Here is a 16200-nt window from a genome sequence, read left to right on the forward strand (position 1 = left end):
CTGGCACAATTCATGACAAAGTAGCAAGACTTGAATCTCAGACAAGACAATTATAAGAGAAAACAGAAAAAGAGGCATTCTGAAAACTGAATATTGTGAAAACAACAGAATGTGTGAGTGAATATATAAAGCCATTTTGTTTATTTATTTGACAGAGAGCACAGCAGAGCGAGAGGGAGAAGCAGGCTCCTCACTGAGCAGAGAGCCTGATATGGGACTGGATCCCAGACCCCAGGATCATGACCTGAGCCGAACGCAGACATCTAACCTACTGAGCCACCCAGGAGCCCCTATAAAGCCATTTTAAAAAGAGTTTCAAAATTGTCCATGGCCCTGTTTTACCTAAACCTCTTTACAATATTCCTTTGTGAAGAACTAAGATCTTCATATTTATTAATAACAAGAGTCACAAAATTAAATTATTTAGTAAAAGCCCAGAGTTAAAGTTCTACTGGTAGCTTTTCTGGTGTCATATATAGTTTTCTAAGAGTTTTGAGTCCACTAGATCTCAGCATGGGGCAGGACTACATAGCTTCATGAACTGTCAAGTCAAGATATAATGTTTTAAAAAAGATTTAACTGTTCATATATATACATTCACACATATACATAAGCATACACATTTGATAGCTGCCTAGCATTAAGATCTTATACAAGTATAGGCCTAAGAGCTAAAAAACAAAACAAAACAAAACAAAACAAAACCCCTCACAAAACTGTATACAAGTAAATTACTTAAAAGATTTATTTGAAGGGCGCTTGAGTGACTCAGTCTATTAAGCATCTGCCTTCGACTCAGGTCATGATCCCAGGGTCCCAGGATGGAGCCCTGTGTCAGGCTCTGGCTCAGCGGTAAGCCTGCTTCCCCCTCTCTTACTCCCCCTGCTTGCATTCCCTCTCTCGCTATGTCTCTCTTTGTCAAATAAATAAACAAAATTTTTTTAAAAAAATTCATTTGAGAAGAAAACCCAACTCATGAATATGAAGAATTCCTAGTATATCCCAAAGGACTAAGAATTAAAGGTGAAGATTCATCTCAACTATCAGGCCATTATTACAAAAACAGTAATGATAGAGGAGGAAGATACCTGGGAACAACGTTCCCTGAGCACTGTACTATCTGCCAGGTACTGTAATGAACAGTTAACATTTATTTACTACTTAATCCTCAAAGCAATCCTGTTTACAGGTGCTATTATTACCTCCATCTTACAGGAAATCAAAACACAGAAAAGGTTGTAAATAAATTAACATTTAGTGTGTGCTGGCATTTACTATGTCTTTAAAATATCCCAGGAATCCTATGGGATATTGTCGTGCATATTTATGTACCAGAGCACTGAGGCCCAAAGAAGTTAAGTAAATTGCACAATTTAAGTAGGTGACATATCCGGAATTCAAAATTCTGGTGGACCTCTCACTAAAGCTGCTTCTTTCCCCGAAGCAAACAGCTTTCCTAGAACCATATGGGTTGTAGACAAGGAACCCAACTGTAACTCAGAATGCCTGCTCTGTAGGTCCGGCCTTCAGGGGACTGTAACCTCACCAGGCGCTTCTTCTTTCTGAGCCACCCCTTCTTTATCTGTGGCAAGTGTGGACTGGGATGGGGAGTATAAAGTCATCCAAGGTCTCTCCCAATTCTAAAAGTATTCAATGATGTCTAGTGACATCTTATCTGCAGATACGTAGCTACATTTAAACAAATGTGTGTGACTTCTGTTTTAGGTCATAAATACATTTCCATTTCATTAGACACAACTGACAGAATTATGGTCACTGAATAAATAACCCTAATTTGTGCTTGACCCCCCCAACTAGCACTGGAAGGCAAGAATCCACAAGCAAAAGCCCTCTGTGTTTTTCCTTGCATGAGACAATGTGGCCCGCCCACCCCACCCCACTCTCTTCTTTCATTCTGATCATCAGAGCCAGTGAAAATTCCCTCCTGTGTCATTCTGGAAGGAGCAGAAGCGTGCTGTGAAGACTTGGATCAGGAAGAAACCAGGGATAAAACCTGCATTCTCTGACCTCTTGCCTGGCAGAGGGACAACAGAGGCAACAGCAGGTACATCTGAAAGGTCTCTGCATTGTCATGATTTCTCGGCCCATACAGTCGGTGACCCGGAGGACGAAGGGCCTTAGAGTCCGATAAGCATTTCTGGTAAAGTCGTCTGTGTCTTCAGTTACAATGTAAACCATTTGGTCCAGATTGTTTTTAATATCATATCTATTATTAGTTTCAAAAGATGTCATCACTAAAAATAATAAAATGAGAAAGACACTTTAAATTAGAAGCAGTTAAAATGGGCCTCAAGAAGTCCTTCTGTAGTATTTCTTAGGGGATTAAAGCAAAAGCGCTTTTTCAAAATTTAAAGTGAAGTATTACAACTGATTAGGTCACCAAAATAATTCAGACACCCAATACGTATTTAGTAATTTTGATTACGTATTTAGCACGTATCTAAATACGTATTTAGTAATTTTAGTAATCTAAAACATTTCTTTTAAGGAGGTAGTATAAAATGATTTTTAAACTTTTCCACATAAATGCAAAGACTAAAACTATATTCCTGGAGTACCCGAATTTAGAAGACTTTAATTATGAAACCATTTAAATGAAATTATACATTTTACCATCAAGTAGTCAGCTCAAGAAATACACTGAGACGGTCGGAATCATTCCTAATTGCAAATCAGAAAATGAACCAAGGAAGCTCTGGGGCTCTGTGTGGTGGTCAAATGAATGTGCAGATGCGGTGGCAAAGTGAAGGTCAGGAATCCGGTGAGGACGAACTGAGATCAAACAGTTTGTTCACTGTGATTTCTCTTGATTTGTAAACCAAGGGCAGTGGACCAGAATTTAGCAAATTTAGATTCTATTTCCAGCTCTACCACTGATTAGCTGCCTGTTGTGCCCCGGCTAACTCATTTAGTCTCTTGGCTCCTTCTTTTCCTTTTCCATGAAAGATGAATATGCAGAATTGAGTGTCGGGGGAGGGGAGTGACCAGATAAAACGTCTTTTCAAGCCTCAGAACTTATCAGGTATGATACATAAATAGATACAATTATACAAAATAATTCCCTTTATACCTTCTTGAAGAAAGAGTAAAAGAAGATAGTCTTTTCTCTTTGAACCATTAAGAAATGATCTATATTAATAAGGAACTAGATATGGGGTGATGCAAATTTCCACCTGATTCAGATACTGCTGAACATTATGAAATTATACATACTTTCCAGAGGCTCAAAATGCTGAAGGACGTGTATGTTGTCCAACTGTTGGGATAGAACAAAGAAATTAGGAAAAATAGAAATAACAGAATTAAATCAAATCAGTGTTAGAAAAGAAGCTGATGAGATAGGTACAAGAATGTATTAATTGATATCAAGATATCTTTTTGAAATTGAATGGAATAAAAAAAGTTATCGAGTAAAATTAGTCTATCTGTATACCTGGTCAGCAGAGCTGTCCAGATAGGAATACCACTTTTCTCCAGTTCTATTTCAAAAGGTAAACAGTTGCAAAAAAAAAAAGAAGATAAGGTTGCCTGGTACACCGACTGTATGGAAGAAAATCATCTTCCTGCTACAGTAACAGCATCTAGAACAAGCTGTGTTGGCACAGATTGTTTCTAGCTCAGCCCCTACTCACTGATCTTGGACATGTCTGTCACTCACACTCACAGCCTGGAGGTGCTCAGGAAGTTCGGGACCGTTTAATATGGACCAACCACAGAAGAAGCTTTTTCTCAGTGGCTTACAGAGAACAAATTCGCCAGCCAGGGACCTCACACAGGAGTATCTACTTTTATTTTCACAGGTACCTCTGGAAGATGTTCACACACTGATTTCCATTCACTTGAGCTACTAATGCCAGGGTCTTCCCTAGGTGCATACTTTAATAAGGAGAGGGTCCATAATGCTGGAAGCATGTGATTAGGATTAGGATAAAGGAGAGGAAACATTTTGGGATGGGATCTCTTAAAAAGGGTGTCGGGAACACCACTAGACACACTTCTATCTTACCTTCACTTAGGAATCACTCTAAAGAGAATTTGATGGGCTCATTACCTGACATTCTTGAGAATATTCTAGCAGACAAGAATAAGCCTCTTTGAGGACAGAGTAATTGTATCTATATAATTTTAGATGATATAGATCATTTATAATCCCTGAGCCCAGAATATTGCCTGAAATGTCATATTTCACCAAATATTCATTGAATACATTAACTAAAAAAGTACATGAATAATAAAGAAATAAAGAAAGTAATAAAGAAAGTAAAAAATAGCTAGACATAAATATTTTGTGGTGTAACTGACTACAAGAGGGTATGGGGAAGATACAATCCTTCCTTCATTAAAAACGTTTTCTTACATGAAAATACAATCAGGTGAGGAGGTCTAAATATGTCTTATAAAATTCCAAAACTGGCCACTAAGGTGGTTTATAGTTCCTTTAAAATCCAGAATGTTGAAATCTAGAACTCAAAGCAAAAATATTCAAAAAAATATTCAAAAAAAATATGCTGATAAAAGCATCCACTGCTGAGCAAAATATTCTAATGAAAAAAGACCTGTTAATGCCAAAGAAGTTCATCCAATCAGACACTATGGCTACTATGACAAACAAACTGACAGAGTCACTGGCCAAGCCAATACTCTAGAAATAATAGAATCCTACTACTTTGAACGCTTCAGGATCTTGACAGTCCTGATAATGATGCACGGAATCTACACCAGAGATTGCAAAAAGGCTAGGATAAGGAAAATGATAAAGCAAATGACTGGTTCTGTCTTCTGTTGGCATACAACGTGTTTCACCTAATAACATCCACAAGCTACACAAGGATGGACCTTGTGTGCCCAAAATAGTAGGCACACTATAAAGCTTAGCTCTTGAGAAATTCTTCTAACAACCCAGTAAGGTATGTATCGCTAGTACTACTTTATTGTTGAGGAAACTTAAGCACCAACAGGTTATGAAAGTTACTGAAGTCGGCTGAGTGAGGAGGGAGTACAGCTAGAATTTAAAACCAAGTTTGTCTGCCTCCACGCCTATTGGTTTTGTTTCATTTTTCACTTTTTTTTAAAATTCAAAACATCCCTGAAAGAGAAAACAGAATTCATAAAATATCTTCATTTAACTCCCATCAAGAGTAAGAGAAGAAATTTAAAAACTAGGCAAATTAAGAAAACTGACAAGTCCCTTGCTTATAATGTATTTCAACATCTCCTTTTTCTAAAACCGAACATGATTCAATAGGTTCTAAGGGACTTCCAGAACTAGCTTCATCTTATTTTCATTAAGCAATCCTTTTGGAGTCTCTGACATGTGGTTTTCAGCAATACGATTTGGTACATGGATCTGACATACTGCCCCAGTTTCTGACCCAGATTTCCTGGTGCCTTCAGAATGTCTATATAAATGGAAAGTAAGAATCCACTGTGTTATGGGAAGGGGGTCCCTGGAAATTGGCCTGTAGCAAAGCCCTTGGTAGTTCTCCTCTTTTTATTTACATTTTACGTTGGAGGGTGGCAGGAGTGGTTAATGAAAAGTGCGTGTAATGAGAAAAAGGGATGGGCAGAGGCACTCAGTGACTCACAGTCTACTGTTCTGTTCTTCGTGTTGTTGTTCTTGGTGTTAACTCTTTACTTCTATGCAAACAACACCTCAACGAGCATCTTCGATAGTTTCTCCTCTGTTCCTGTTCTTTAAACTGCCTTCCACAGGACACCTTGCATATCTTAAAATTCAACATATATCCTTTAGACAGCTGTACCAATCCCTGCACTCATTTTCCCTTCACATTTCTAAAATCAGGACCACCACTCCTACGGTCTCACAAACAGGACCTCTGTCATCACCGACCCATCACCTTCATCCACTCTGTCCAGCTGTGGATTTCTTTCTGTCAGATCCCCAGTCATACTTCATCAGAAAATTATTTGGACTTGTGTGGAGTACCTGGGTTAAGTATTCCAGACCAGGAGGACAGTTTGGCATAAGAGCAGGGCCTGGCATCCATGTGATTGGAACAGGCTGATTTGGCATATGATATTTGCCAGGCTGGTACTGGATAGGATGGAGACCAGCTGGTAGCTGGTATGAGGGGAAGGCACAGGGCTGCTGCGGGCTGTAGTATCCCACAGGCAAGCCTCCTGGGTAGCCTGCAGGTACAGGGATAGCTGGTCCAGGGGGTCCTGTATCCAAGAACAATGAAAGCGTTAGACACTATTAACACTACAAAACATTGGAAGTTAGAATGACCTTTTACATGAAAAATGTATGTGTCACACAACATCCACTATAACATGACCCATTTTCTGAAAGTGTACCATGCACCAACAACGTACTAAGGAAGGGGCTTTACATATTAACTCATTTAATCCTCTGAAACCTTATTTCTGAAGGTTTGAAACATCGAATAACATGTTGGCTTCTCTGTATTAGGTTTCTCCCTTGGAGATAATAGTATACCCACCCACTGCACTAGGTTGTAGTGGAATCAGCACAAGACTTAGCAAACAATTAGCACTGTACACTGATGTCATTATATTCATGTTTATTGTTATTATTGTTTAAGGTCACAAAGACAGTAACTTCAAAGGGATGTTTTTAATGATGGCTATGAAATTCCAGAACAGTTTTATCACTCCAGAAAGCAAGCCCATACCCATTAGCAGTCATTTCTTATCTTCTTCCCTGGAAGGGAAACCACTGGACCCTGGAAACCACTGTCACTGCAGAGTTCCCTAACCTGGACATTTCCTATAAATGAAATCATGTAACATATAGCCTTTGTTCCTGGTTTCTTTGATTTAGCATAATATTTTCAAGGTTCATCCGTGTTGTAGCAAGTACTAGTATCTCATTTCTTTTTATGGCTGAGTAATATTTCATTGCATGGACATATCATATCACATTTTATGTATCCATTTCTCAGTTGATGGGCATTTGGGTTGTTTCTACCTTTTTGCTATTATTTATAATAACACCGCTGTGAAATTAGTGTACCAGTTTTGGTGTGAACATAAGTTTTCAACTCTCGAGTACATACTTAGGTATATAGATTTTTTTTTTTTTTAAGATTTTATTTATTTATTTGACAGACAGAGATCACAGGCAGGCAGAGAGGCAGGCAGAGAGAGAGGAGAAAGCAGGCTCCCCGCTGAGCACAGAGCGCGATGTGGGGCTCGATCCCAGGATCCTGAGATCATGACCAGAGCCAAAGTCAGAGGCTTAACCCACTGAGCCACCCGGGCGCCCCTCGAGTACGTACTTAGGAATGGAATTAGCCTTAATGTTTTAAGGGAATGCCAAACTGTTTTCCAGAGTGGCTTCTCTGTTTTACACTTGTACTGCTGAACTCATTTATGAGGGCTAGTTGTTTGTACATGTGTGTATTCGTTAGGGTTTTCTACATACAAGATGATGTTGTCTACAAACAGAGATAGTTTTGCTTCTTCCTTTCCAATCTGGACGACTTTTATTACTTTTCCTCGCCAAATTTTCCCGGCTAAAACCTCTAGCACAATGTTGAATAGAAGTGGCATGAAGAGATATCCTTTCTTGTTCTTGACTTTAGGGGGAATGCTTTTGGCTTTTGCTATTGAGAATGATGTTTTTCATAGATGCCTTTTATTAGGTTGAGGAAGTTCCCTCCTAATAGTTTGTTAAGTGTTCTGAATCATGTGGGATGTTTCACTTGGTCAAATACTTTTTCTCTACCCAATAATATGATCATATGATTTTTGTACTAATCCCATTAATATGGTACATACATTGACTGATTTTCATATGATAAACAGACCTCTCACACTTGGGACAAACTGTACTTGGTCATGGTGTATAATTCCTGTTATATGTTGCTGGATTTGGTTACTACACTGCTAGTATTTTGTGAGCATTTTTGTCTCTGTATTTATAAGGAATATTGCTTTATAATTTTCATTTCTTGTGATATCTTTGTCTGATTTTACTAGTAGGGTAATACTGGCCTCACAGAATGGGTTGGGAAGTAAGTGTTCACTGTTCTTACATTTCTTATAAAGGGCTGGTATTAAAATCTTCATTAAGCACTTGGCAGAATTCACTAATGAAGCCATCCAGACCTGGGCTTCACTTTGTCAGAAATTTTTAAATGACTAATTCAATCTCTTTGTTTGCTATATAGCTCTATTCAGAGTATCTTCTTGGAGTCAGTTTCAGCTGTTTCAGTCAGTTTCATCTGTTTGTGTTTTTCTAGGAATTTGTCTGTTTCACCTAGGTTTTCCAGTTTGTTGGTATACAACTGTTTATTGTATTCTCTTGTGATACATTTTAATTTCTGTAAGCTTGTTATTAATGTCTCCATTTTCACTCATGATTTTAATACATTGAGTCTATTTTTTTCTTGGTCAGTCTGGCTTAAGATTTCTCAATTTTGTTGACATTTTTAAAAACCAACTTTTGGTTTTGTCAGTTTGGCTTATTACTTTTCTCTATTTCATTTACTCCTACTTTAAATTCTGTTATTTCCTCCTACTTGCTTAGGATTTGACTTCTTTCTAAGGTGGAAAGTTGGGTTACTGATTTGCAGTCTTTCTTCTTTTTTAATGTAGGTGTTGATAGCTATAAATTTCTCTTTGTGCTTCTTTTTAGATTTATTTATTTGTGAAACCAAGGGGAGAGGCGGTGTGGGGGAGGGGAGAGAATCTTAAGCAGACTCCCTGGTGAGAGCAGAGCCTGAGTGGAGCTCACAGACAACTGAGTCACCCAGATGCCCCTCTCTATGCTCTGTTTTAGCTGTATCCTATAAGCTTTGGTATACGGAGATTTTTATTTACCTCAAAAGTATTTTCCAATTTTTCTGTTGAGATTGCTTTCTGCCCTTTTGGTTATTTAAAGGTGGGTTAATTTCCTCAGATTTCCCAACTTTTCTTCTATTTTTATTGATTACTAATTGTATTCCATTGTGAAATATATCTGATTTTATTTGTTTTAAATTTATGAGACTTGTTTTATGGCTTAATCAGTAATCTATCTTGGAGAATGTCCTATGTGCACTTGAGAAGAAGGTGTATTCTGCTGTTGTTGGGTAGAGTGATCTGTGCGTGTCTATGTTTAGTTTGGTATTTGAAGTATGGTGTTGCTTACGGCTTCTATTTCCCTTTCAACCTTCTGCTTAGTTGTTCTATCCATTACTGTAAGTGGAATAATGCAATTTCCAATTCTTATTTACTGAATTGTCTATTTAACCACTGAATTTGGTATTATATATAATTGTTATGTCTTCTTGATGAATTGACACTTCTATTATTGTAAAATGTTCTTCATCTCTAATAACAATTTTTGCCTTAAGGTATATTTTGTCCGATGTAAGCATAGCTATTTCACTAATTCTTATCAACAACGAAGTTTGAGAAACATTATTCTAATATAGTGTTTTACAATCTGTACATACATTAGTGGTCTATGAAATCAATTTAATGATTCACAATTAAAATTTCTTAAAATTTACTACACTAGAATAAATAGAAAAAAATCAAACTGTATTGCCCATATGCTGTTTACTCACTGTGCTGAGTATTACTTGATGAAATATTACATTTAGTATATATATCATAAATATATATGAATATTGTTTTATATAAATATATACATACATATATATATTGTTTACTGTGGGTCATAGTAGATTGTCATTAAGAATGTTTAGGGGGTCATCTGGCCGGTTTAGTCAATACAGCACATGAATCTTGATCTTGGGGTTCTGAGTTTGAGCCCTACACTGGGTGTAGAGTTTACTTAAAAAAAAAAATTAAATAAAAAGAAGAAGTTTGAAAGTCAGGGACTTAAAGAGCCTTTTGTTTAGCCAATATAAAAAAGAAAAGATCCTATTTTAAAATGGAAAAGATGGAGAAAAGGTCACAAAACTGTGATGCATAATCACACAGGAGTTTGTTTTCACCATGGTTAGAAACAGTTTTGTTGGAAACAAATCTTACCTAAATATAGGTTAAACTGAGTCTCTTTCTGAAAATTACTATTTGTTTATAAAATTACTGTTTATAATGTGAGTATGTGCATGTATCTATGTTTTCTTATACTGGGATGTTGGTCCAGAAGACAGCAAGGGGGGTCAAAAGCAGAGATTCACCTCCTGTCTAAGTAAGTGTGCGGAAGGGAGGAGCGGGGATGGCTGTAGCATGGGCTGTGATGCTGAAGCTCCACAGAGGGGTCCTACTTCCTGAAGTAACCCAGGCTCTGGGCCTGCGGCTCTACAGACTGGGAATCTGGTCTCTTTTTATAATCGAAAAGCAATGCCACACAGCTGTGTAGGGTGGGGACTGACACTTCCTGACAAATGTGAACAGTCCAGTGGTGGCTGTTTTTTGAAAATGTCACTCCTGCAGAATGGAAAAAGACCTGAGAGAGGGGGTAAGGTGGAGACAATCAATGCTCTCTCTTGGAAAACCCAAAGAACTGGATCCCAGACACCGTGCAGAGCAGGAAGGAGCTCTTATCAAAGAAAGCTAGGTTTACTATATATGACAAAAAAGGTGAGAGTTAATACTTGCTGAGCTGTTAATGTGTTTTAGGCACTGTTATAACTACTTTACAGGTATTAAATCTTGTTAACTAAGTATCAACCTCATGTGGTAGGGACTATTATCATTATTATCCTTAACTTACAGTGGAAAAAACGGAGGCACAGGAGGATAAGTAACTTGCTAAAGAATCAATAGTATCAATATGTGACAGAGTCAGAATTAAAACTCAAGCATTCTGACTGCGGGGGCACGTTTAATTAAATTATGCTAATACTGCCTTTAGATCAGAGGCTAGGAACATCTAAAATAGGACTCTGTGGATGGTGTTGAAACTATAGACTAGAAGAGCAGCTCTAGCTGGCAACTCTTTTTGTAAGGCGTTAAGTTTTGTGTGCACACACACGTGCATGCACACACACACACACACACCTCCTATAAGATGTCATGGTACAGAAAAAATGGCTCAGCAGGTAGAAAGCTGGCTTTGGAAAGAGAAAGCAGTTACCAGCATACGGGTAAAGCAGTGGTCTGGGGTCAGCCAATGCTGAGGAAACCAGCCACTACCAGGAAGGGATATTCCCCAAGACTTCCAGAAGTTGTCTGGGATGAGAAATAAAGACAGACAGCACTTCCTTTAAGGCAAATTGGACGGAGGGTCATATTCCAGTGATTTAGGCATTAAAGGTAAGAGTGGCTTTTGACGCTCATGAAGTCTGGGACATTTTGGTTACTGGTTACATTTTGGTTTTCAAAATCTCACTCAGGAGCATATGAATTGTGGAACCCTTTCTTCTAATACTGCCTGAGAACAAGGACATGAAATAAATCAAACATTTGTCTATTTGGAAAACATTCCACAATGCCATTTCAAGGACCAGCTACTGTGTTTGATGCTAGACACAGAAAGATGTAGAAAGATATGTCTGAGGACATTCAGTTCTGCAGAAAATACACAGTTTTTTTTTTTTTTTTTTAAAGTGAATGGCTATCACGAGGCAAGTAACTCGTGGGATCAGGGGTAGATTCATAGTGTGAGAAGAGATTAGAGAGGAAGGGTGCCCAACCCAGGGAGAGGAGGATGTTAGTGCTAACACATTAGACCCAGCCAGTGCCCCCACAACAGGCAAAGGTTTTACAGGGAGAGCAGGTGCTCAGTATTGCAAGGGGCAAGGCTATGTACTGAGATTTAGTAGACAGGCCAGAAAGGAAGATGGGGAGGGACTGAAGGTTAGGAAAGATCTATACTCTGTGCAAAGAGTAAACTGTATGCCAGCAAAATACAAAGTGAAGCAACTGGACTTACACTTAGACGCTTTATGAATGAGGTTCAATTAGGCAAGTTAATTACAGGAGTAGAGATGGAAGGCAAGTTAATCTGTAATGTAAGGAGTAGTAAGGGGAGCAATAAGAAGGAATATTGAAGAGATGGTCCTGTCTCAGTAATAGACTAGATATGAGGAAAAATTCTCAAGTTCTGAGATAGATCCCTGAAACCTCCAGAGGAGGGAAAGAGTAGAGGGTATGTGTTCTGGTGCAACGGGCCAAAGTTGAATTGCAGACCAATGAATTTGACATCCAGGGCCCTTCTGGGAGAAGTGGTCTATGGGCAGTTGGAAATGCAAGTTCAGAGCACAGGAAATTGATATGGGTGAGCGCTAATAGATCTTTGAATGGTTAAAAGTAGTAAGTGATCTTACAAAGATCACTCAGGAGAGTGTGTGAAAGGTTAGATGAGTGAATAGGTGAAACAGGGAGACAAAGCAGGGCAGGGGAGTGACCCAATCATGGGGAATACCAGTTCCTGAGGACAGAGGACATACAGGTCTTGATAGAGACTGAGAGTCAGGAGAGACTAAAGGAAACATAACAGTAACTAGAAATAATGTCAAATTAGAGCTACATGAGAAAAAATAAAAGCAAAAAACCCTAATGTCTTTAGAACAAATGGAAGAAATTCCATGTTTCAGTTTGTCATAAAGAATATACTTCAGTTCCTTTAAGAACTGTGTTTAAGAGCACCCAAATTAAGACTGGAAATCAGATATCCCTGCCTCCTTTTTCTGAACTATTAAAAACAATGCAACTAAAAGTCATATAAGTAATCTTAAGAATACCGTTTTATCACTTCAATGAGTTGCTTAATTCTTAAAATATTAGCCACGTGATTTTAAACATAAAAGTACCTCATGTAATAAAAATTGGGGATCATAAATTAGAAAATTATAATTTAGATTATGGGGTTATTCAGTATAGATTATATTTCTAAGAAAAATTATATATATGTTTATGTAATCAAATGATTTCAATTTCCTTCTTGTGCATTACAGGGCCACAACTGGCAACAATCATCATAAATAAATATATAGTTCAGCCACTAGGTGGCGATCATAGTGAATTTTTTGTTAAAGGTATTTCTAACTGAAAATTCAGTTCTATGCTCTGCACCATGATGTTTTTCAACTTATATAATCATTTGATTTGAATGATACATCCTATGCTCTTGCTAATTTTTTGAAACGAGAGGAATAGACACTGTCCCAGACTAACAGAACATGACTTATAACCAATGTTACTTAGAAACCTCTGTTCTAGGGATACCTGGGTGGCTCAGTTGGTTAAGCTAAGCAGCTGCCTCTGGCTCAGGTCATGATTCCAGAGTCCTAGGATTGAGCCCCATATCGGGCTCCCTGCTCAGTGGAGAGCCTGCTTCCACCCCCTCCCTGCCTGCTGCTCTGCTTACTTGTGCTTGTGCACGCTCTCTCTGTCAAATAAATAAATAAAATCTTTAAAAAAAATTTCTGTTCTAGTGGAATCTAGATTCTTGTATATAGGTGATCCATGAATATAAGATAGATTATGTGGATCATGTTGACAGTCACTGAAGTAAATTTAGAGAAATGGTCAAATACAGTGTGATTATAATTTAGGACTGTTAAGACCTTGGATTTAGCAGGAGTTGAGCCAATAATGAGGGGTTATATTGGACCAGAAATGCATATGTATGGGGAAAAGGAAGCCCTGCTGTTTTCAGAAAACACTACAAAGGCAGAGGTTAACTGAGTTCTGCAGATCTTATGTCTAGAGTCAAAACAACATTTTTACCATTATCCTGTGAGTACTGGGGCTTTTTCTCCTCTTTCACAGACTAACTCATTGGTTTCCACCTCTAAATATACACTTAACTATCTATTTAGAGAAATGTTGCTACGCCTTATCTATCATTTTCTAGGCCACTAAAATGTATTTGCAAACAACCCTGATTATTTCCTTCCTTACTTCAAAAGTCAGTGTATTTCTAATTTTAAAAAATTTTACACATTGCCTACTTTTTAAAAAGACGATAACTCAAATTTCCACTACCTTTATGAGTATCCATTTCACTGCATCACCACCAGTAGTGCATTCAGACTTATAAAAATATTTGTATAACTCCTTAATCAGCACTCAAGGCCATTCACCTCCATTTCTCCCATGAATGTCTCCTACCAGACTTTCATGACCTTGGGCTTTTTTCTTCTTTTTTTTTTTTAGTTTAAATTCCATTAATTAACAGATAGTGTATTATTAGTTTCAGAGGTAGAGGTCAGTGATTCATCAGTCTTATATATTACCCACTGCCCAAAACATCACATGCCCTCCCCAATGTCCATCAATGAGTTACCCCTCATTCCCCCACCAAACCTGTGGTTTTGTGTATACAACTCCTTCTGCCAGAGGTGAGGGGTTGTTGGAGGGAAGGGGGCGGGGTGGGGGTGGTGCTTGAGGGGTAGAGAAGGGAAAAAATGAAACAAGATGGGATTGGGAGGGAGACAAACCATAAGAGATTCTTAATCTCAGGAAACCAACTGAGGGTTGCTGGGAAGTGGGGGAGAGGGATAGGGTGGTTGGGTGATGGACAGTGGGGAGGGGGTGTGCTATGGTGAGTGCTGTGAAGTGTGTAAGCCTGATGATTCACAGACCTGTACCCCTGGGACAAATAATACATTATATGTTAATAAAAATAATTTAAAAAAAATACAGTTTCTTCTGCCAGAAAGAAGTCCCTTCCTCCTTTTCTTTGAGTGAGAAACTCCTTATCAAGCCAGAAAAATCTGACTTCCTCAGTTATATCTTCTCTCAAATCCCTGGTGGAGTCAGTTACTGTCATGTTGGCCCTACAACATTCTTTTCATATTTTCATTATAGTGAAGAGAATGCCATCAGTGTTTAACTTCCTTCCTCAGTAGCCTACAAATATATTCTAATGGATTTCTAGTAAATTACTTGGCATCCTGGAGGCATTCAATATTTATTTACTAAATCATTCAATTACACTAACTTTTAAAAGCAATCTTAACTATTAGTATGGTTTTCTGGAGAGGAGAAATAATCTTTTTGATTATTCAACCCACCTGGTATAAAATGGGAATTGTAGTCAGGAGGAGCATCAGGCCTTGGATCAGGAGATTTTATTTGATTCTCCGTTTCATCTGTAGGTTGTTCCGGGGCTGTGGGGACCACACCTTGGGAGGACAGGTAAAGGGACATAATTCACAATGGAAGTGATAATGTGATAAGAGAATATATTCATTTTTTTCCTATCAAGGAATATAAGTAATATGAAATACACATATTTTTAAAAGACACATAATTCATCATGTATATGGGCTAATTATATTAACCTATTAATATACATTGATGAATTTTCAGGCTGAATATAGGCTTAAAAAAAACTAAGCAATTATTTATATTGTGCTATGATCAAAGCAATACACTTTCATGCTAGTGGTTCAGATGACTTCATGCTGATTCCTACCTACATAAACTCCTGGCACATTCGCAAAAATTATTTTCCCCACTATATAATATGGAGAACATAGTCATATGTAGAGTGAATCTTATTTTTTCCCTAATCCTTTTTGTAAAATGACTGTCTTTAAATAAATTCAAAACATCACACGATAAATATGTAATGGCTTAAAACACAGTGGTGCTGGGGCACCTGGGTGGCTCAGTCGTTAAGCGTCTGCCTTCAGCTCAGGTCATGATCCCAGAGTCTGGGATCAAGCCCCGCATCAGGCTCCCTGCTCAGTGGAAAGCCTACTTCTCCCTCTCCCTCTCCCACTCCTCCTGCTTGTGTTCCCCCTCTCTCTGAGTCTCTGTCAAATAAATAAATAAATAAAATATTTAAAACAAACAAAGAAAAACACAGTGGTGCCACAAAGAACTGTTAGAGGCAGTTTAATCTACCTCTCCAGTGAAAGTGATCTCGGTCACTGTAATTGCTGCAAGAAAGGGACTGAACTCACTTTGCATGATGCTATCTCGCCCCCTTGTTGAGATCAGAGACATGTCTCTGTGTACTCACTATAAGGAAATATTCTGATTCTCTTAACTGATTTTTATCTCTGAAAAACACAGATACCACAAATGTGGTGTTTCTCTCCTATCATCTCTTGCACTGCTTGAAAGTGCAAGACCTGATTCTGAGCCCTTCTCTCAGTGAGCAGGCTGTCATCACAGGCTTCTTACTACTCCTGTCCCTCTTTGCAAACTTACTTTCTTACTTTTTCCTTTATTTAATTCTCCCCACATACTTTAGAGATCTTTTAGTACATATGTGCCAATATAATTCCCATTTAATTCTTTTCCGTTAAAGATAGAAATGTTCATATATATAAATAA

The 16200-nt window shown here is 38.0% G+C and overlaps 1 protein-coding gene across 2 annotated transcripts in view; it reads right to left on the reverse strand.

Moving 5' to 3' along the window:
- The window catches only part of PLSCR4 (phospholipid scramblase 4), a 45171-nt gene that overhangs the window by 4229 nt on the left and 24742 nt on the right, over positions 1–16200 (reverse strand). For both annotated transcript variants that reach the window (XM_032852427.1, XM_032852429.1), the window contains 4 exons: positions 14928–15038; positions 5969–6204; positions 3235–3277; positions 2029–2255 (listed from right to left, as the gene is read on the reverse strand). In XM_032852427.1, coding sequence (XP_032708318.1) covers positions 2029–2255; positions 3235–3277; positions 5969–6204; positions 14928–15038 — 617 coding nt within the window. The remainder of the gene's footprint in view (positions 1–2028; positions 2256–3234; positions 3278–5968; positions 6205–14927; positions 15039–16200) is intronic.

This window comes from Lontra canadensis, unplaced genomic scaffold (assembly GCF_010015895.1).
Source record: "Lontra canadensis isolate GAN:19392208 unplaced genomic scaffold, GSC_riverotter_1.0 scaffold6, whole genome shotgun sequence".
NCBI classification, from domain to species: Eukaryota; Metazoa; Chordata; class Mammalia; order Carnivora; family Mustelidae; genus Lontra; species Lontra canadensis.